Below are 6,000 nucleotides of genomic sequence, written 5' to 3' on the forward strand. Positions count from 1 at the left end.
CCTCTGCGCCCGAGTGGGAGGAGAAGGCACGACGGCGGTCCTCCAGTTTTCAGTCACGGACAATTGTATGTTGGTTTGTAACGTGCATTGTTGCAATGTTACTTTTCTTGGTGGTTTATTAAATTACGGATTTTTCAAATGTTAATTTTTTCCCTGTGCTTAAAAATCATTAAAAAAGCGGCCTGATTATGCGGCGTATGATACGATAGATAGATAGATAGATAGATAGATAGATAGATAGATAGATAGATAGATAGATAGATAGATAGATAGATAGATAGATAGATAGATAGATAGATACTTTATTAATCCCAATGGGAAATTCACATTCTCCAGCAGCAGCATACTGATACAATAAATAATATTAAATTAAAGAATGATAATAATGCAGGTGAAAAAAAGACAATAACTTTGTATAATGTTAAATGTTAACGTTTACCCCCCCGGGTGGAATTGAAGAGTCGCATAGTTTGGGGGAGGAACGATCTCCTAAATCTGTCAGTGGAGCAGGACAGTGACAGCAGTCTGTCGCTGAAGCTGCTCTTCTGTCTGGAGATGATACTATTTAGTGGATGCAGTGGATTCTCCATAATTGATAGGAGCCTGCTGGTAATGCCAAACAGATTGTTTTATCAATAAAAATTAAGAGTTTCATCCATGATCAAACCACTGTAATCCAGTTCAGGATCCATCGAGGCAGCGTTAAACACAAGGCAGCAACATTTTCATTATAAGACACAGCCACACACGCCGGGCACATTTGGAGTCTCTAGTAAACTTACATCACGTGTTTTTGGAATGGATGCAGAAAAGACGTTCAGAGAACATGCAAACCGGCATACGCAGTGCCAAGAATGGGATCTGAAGCCTGGAGCTATAAGCCCTTTTTACTGACAAATGTTGTAGTTGTGCCATAAGACAGAAATGGCAAGCAGTAGCATACATTTTTGCTGACAATAAAAACATTCATTGTAATAAACAGTAGTAGTACATGTTATTTATATAGCCCCTTTCCCATGCTCATTCGGATTAACAAAGTTATACCTCTAAGGTCTTGCTTGTAGATAAATGAAGTTCATTTTTTCTGCCATGTCATTATTATTTTATACATTCTGAATATTAAATATTGTAATGGAGGGGCTTTCCATGCAGGGTTGGTTTCTGCTTTGCATCTTAGTCTGCCAAATTTAATGAGCGAGTTTAGATATGGATAGTGGAATGAATGGAATACAAAATAAAGAATATTAAATAGGAAGCACAAAGACAGAGGTGAAGAGTGCGAGTGAGCGTGTTACACCTCAGTACTGTGGCGGTAAATGACTAAAAATGCTAGTAGAAGCAATCAAGTTAAAGGTTATCTTTAGAGGCATATTACTGTTGGTAATGTACGCTGTGCCTCAAGGCGTCACTATTGTGTTTTTCACATCTTTCATGTAAGATGCTAAGTGTGAGAAGATTCTAAATGTGTGTGACACAACAACAGTGACTTTGTGTGACACCTTGTTTAAGAAGAAAGAAAAAATGTAGTAATGGTTGAATCTGGTGAAGTGCTTAAAGTGGCAAATTATTTGTTAGTGATGAGAGGAGGTTGAAGCTTGGAGAAGAGGTGTGTTCATCAAAACATGGATTGGGAGTAAAGATAATTGTGGGAAAAATGCAGAAAACAAATAAGGAGGCTGAAGGTGAGATATGAAGCATTGGGAGGGAGTGGTTGATGGCAGAAGGACTATTAACACAGACATCTTCATTCACTGCCAACAAATGAAGACAGCTATTAGTTTCCACTTTCTCCTTCTATAAATCTTGGGCTCACGGCACCTTTCTGTTATGGCTGCATTCATCTCATCCATCACTTCTGAACTGCATTGAAGACTTTGTGAATCAAAGCGAGAATGATATAGGAAGTTTTGTGACATTTTTTTTGAAGGATTTACTTGTTGCATGTTAGTTTCTAAACTTTTTGGATTTTTTAATAGATTTTGTCTCTGCTGCTGTTTAGGGCGACTGTTGTATTTCTTGGACTGATAAAGTGATTATTTTGTTTTTAAAGTTTTGACGATTTTTGAAAACTTCATCAATGGTGATTTAAAAAATCAAGATACGGTTGTATTTTTTTTTTCTTTTATAATTAGTCAGACAGTAAGTAAAAGGGCAGGAACTGAACTAGCAGTCGTATCGTTTTAAGTTCACACTACACCACTCTAGATTTTAAGATAAACTAACTCTGTAATAACATTTTTCCACAGTGAATGCCTTCCCAAGGTCCGTTACAAATGAAGCACTTTACGGTAGTTGCGTTCGGTTTTACAGTGTAACCACAGGCAAGTAAAGTAGAGCAGGTCAGAGCTGAATGTTGAAGAAGTGTCCTTGTGGTCCAAAGTGCGGTGCCTTCAATGCCAGTGCATGATACTGGAGCACAGAGGTTGTGCTGCTCTGGCTGGGAACATGACCTGGATTGGTTTTTGGCTTTGTGTTTCTTACCATATACAGTGGAACCTTGGTTCACGAACATCTCTGAACACATACAAATCGGGTTATGACCAGAGTTTTGGAACGAATTACGGTCGTGACCAGAGGTACAATAAATAGCATTTTCCAGGAAATGCAGTAACAGACTTTATATTGGAACAGCGACGTTCTATGAATAAACAGATATATGTGAGTTGATCTTGGAGAATAAACCATTGCCAGTACTACTAGTGAAGCATATTTAGAATAGAAAGCCACACATAAAACCCCATAATTGAGTTCAGGAGTATCAAACATAATATAGCTTGTTTCATTTCATAAACATTACTGTACAACTAATAACAATGTAGAGTTCTTAATAATGGTGTAACGTTTCCTTTTTTTTTTTCTTTCAGATGGGCGTCTCTTCCTGAAAACATCAGTGATGTACTGAGTCACTCATGAAACTGCGCAGCAGTTGGTCGATTAAAGACTTTACAGAGCAGGCAAGCCCGCCTGCATTTCTTCATTAAAAGCAGAAAACAAGTGTGAACTTCATTGTGCGATGTTCAGAATGTGCTGTCTCCAGCCCACATTTACAAAAGAAAACAAATAAATAAAAAGACTAAAACCTTCATCTGTAAATTATAGACTGAGCAGTTAATGCCAGATATGTTGAAGATAACACTGCAAACCGACGCTGAAAGGCTTTGCTAAAAGGCACCACATTCTGCTCCAAAAGCTAAAGGCCGAGCACAAGAATAAGAAATGTCTCGCAGTACATCTAGAAACGTGTATTTCGTTTTGTTTGTTTGTTTTTTATAACCCAGACTGCAAATTTGAAGACTTTTGTATTGTACTAAAACCAGCAAGAAAGCTTCAGATGGAAGGATCCGATTTTTTTCTTAAGATGTTACAAAGGAAGGACGTTTATTGTGTAATATCAAGCAGATGTTTAGTCTGAATAAGCTTATGAAGACATTTCTGTTTAGTCCACTTGTTCAAGACATCTACTCGAAAACAATCTAATTTAAAACGTTTTTAGACAAAAAAAAAAAGAAAAAATCCTATGATTCATAGGCTGTTTTTCACCTTATTGTATATTTCCTGTTCTGAAGTAATTGGACGTTTTGGAAAACTGTTAACCAAGATGATGTGTATATATAAATACAAGTTATGAGCAGAAGGTATGATGTATGCAGTAGATTTATTAGGAAGCAAAACATTAAAAAAGGAAGTTGGATTTTTGTTTTTTTTTTTTTTGCTGTTTTTTTTTATTATTATTATTGTTATTTTTCAAATTAATAATATTTTATTTTGTTTTTGTTTTGGTCATCCTGATGTTAGAAAGCTGCCTTTCTAGTTTTAACGCATGCAGGCATGTAAATGTTTGTCCTGGAATCATTTAATGATCGACATTTGGGCATTTTGGAGGTTTTAATGCAAAACCTCCTTTTTTTTTGCCAGCCACTTTTTTGCAAAAAAAAAAAAAAAACAACCTAATAATAAGAATAATAAAACCCTGGTCATTCTTGTTTTTGGCATTCATCTGATGCAGACATGAGATTTATTTTTGTAACCATTTCATTGTTCACTGCTGTGGAGGATCTCAATGACCAGAACTCGAGCAGAGACTGGTGTCTGTGTACAACTCGGTGTGTTTCTGAATCCCATTTACAGTGCTTTTCACCTTTTGTGCAGATAACTGGAAGTAAAATTACCATGAAGTACAGTAACAGTCCCTACCGACGTAGCGTAGTCTCCTGTTTGTTTTAAACGTGCGTGCAGAGCGGTTAACCCGTTTGAAGGCAAGGTCTGACAGTACTCGCTTTCCTTAGAGCTGCTAATCCGTCTTTTTATTCTTTAGGGCAAATTACTTTTTATTATTTATACACTGTAACCGAATAAGTAAGTTTGGCACAGAACACTCTAATACTTCTCACACTGGAACAGTAAATATGATAAGGCATTATGTCGTGTGCACAAACCTTACTGAGTAAGAAATTGAAATGGCCCACCAGTGGTACGGAAAAATCGAAAACAAAGGCATAAAGAAACTCGCGCATAGGGGTAACGTGTAACTTTAGGTCCACGTTCGATCTGAAGATAAGTGGAGTTTTCAGTTAAAACGTATGTTTTGTTTGTATACTGTATGTATTTAATGTTTACTGCATTATATGCAGGTGCCAAGGCGATGAACACTCCGCACGTCTTTCTGTAGTGCAGATTTCCAATTTGCCTCAATTACAGTATAAAGGAAGAAGGGCTGTCTCACCCACTCGTGCCCTCTCAGAGATCAAACTTGAGCAAACGGTTAATTATGGAATTATTTGCTCGAGCTACGTCTTTTTTTGTGTTTCGCTTTTAATGCGATGAAAGCATTGAAGCTGTCAGCACTTCTCTTACACTGAAAAGTTTTGTTCAGAAATTGTTTTTTTTGTTTTGTTTTGTTTTGTTTAAAGGAATCCCCGTCTTTCAAATCTGACCATGTAAATGTTCTTAAAAAAAAAAAGAAATAACCTTTAAAGGGTTAGCAGCCTCGTATGATGCTGGCAATCTTTGTCCTTTCGGTGAGAGCAGTGTAAAGTACAGGTATGTTGTTGCATTTTGAGTCACTCTGCTCCTTGCATAGAGTCATTATTATGAGTTCATTGGGTTAAACAAAATGCACACTTTCTCAGAAACTGTCAAAGTGTCATTTAGGGGAGAAAGAACAAAAAAAAATAAATAAACGGCTGAATGGGGTTATAGGAGAAAGGAAGAAGGAACATTAACATGTTACTTACTTTCCAGAACAAAGCCACATAGTAATTTATTGTCTCTAATTGACCGTGTGTCATACAAAGCATCGTAAAAGTCATGCTCAGCATTTCCAACTGTGTCCATTAGTATCAGGCGCTCCTGTATAATAACCATATCGGCACTCTATGCAAGCCTTTGGATCAGACCCTGCTCATCTTCACGTAGGACCTATGAAAATTGTCTATTTTTATCTATATATTTAACGTTTTCTAAAAGTTATATAAAAAAAAAAGGTTATTAAAATTTTGTTGTACAAAATCTGTACAAAAAAAAGACAAAACTCTTTTTACATCATAACTCAAGAATGCAAGTTTTTTTTCTATGGTAGCTAGCTCTTTGAGTCCAGTTTCAATGTGAGAAACCACGTTTTACTGTATTTAATTTTCTTTTTTTCTTTTCAACAAACTGCTAATAAAAACTGTCTGAAATCTTCGGGCTGGCATTTTTTATTTCACTCCGATTGTCCGGTGCTAATTCTGTCCATTCCTTTTCTTCTTCTCCTTTCTCATTCTCTCTTTAAGCATGCAGCTGATAGTTTTCTGTCATTGGATTGCTGGATTGCAAAACATCATAAAAGCACACTGTGTGGTTATTGTTTAACAAGCACATTTTTTCATATGTTTCTTGCCAGATAAGCAAACTGCTCCCATCTACATGATTTATTTATACATGTTTCATAGTTTATGAAGCTGTTATTTGTTCCTTGTATTTACATTATAATGATATCTCCATACATTGAATGCTACAAAG

The 6,000-nt window shown here is 36.3% G+C and overlaps 1 protein-coding gene across 9 annotated transcripts in view; it reads left to right on the plus strand.

The window, feature by feature from the left end:
• LOC114650151 (dachshund homolog 1-like) overlaps positions 1-5,683 on the plus strand; it is a 448,999-nt gene extending 443,316 nt beyond the window's left edge. For all 9 annotated transcript variants that reach the window (XM_051927162.1, XM_051927161.1, XM_051927163.1 and 6 more), the window contains one exon: positions 2,865-5,683. Coding sequence is in view for 8 of the 9 variants with exons in the window: in XM_051927161.1 (XP_051783121.1) it covers positions 2,865-2,902 (38 nt within the window). In the remaining variant the exon portion in view is untranslated. The remainder of the gene's footprint in view (positions 1-2,864) is intronic.
• The last annotated feature ends 317 nt before the right edge of the window (positions 5,684-6,000 follow it).

The sequence above is a fragment of the Erpetoichthys calabaricus genome, chromosome 4 (genome assembly GCF_900747795.2).
Source record: "Erpetoichthys calabaricus chromosome 4, fErpCal1.3, whole genome shotgun sequence".
NCBI classification, from domain to species: Eukaryota; Metazoa; Chordata; class Cladistia; order Polypteriformes; family Polypteridae; genus Erpetoichthys; species Erpetoichthys calabaricus.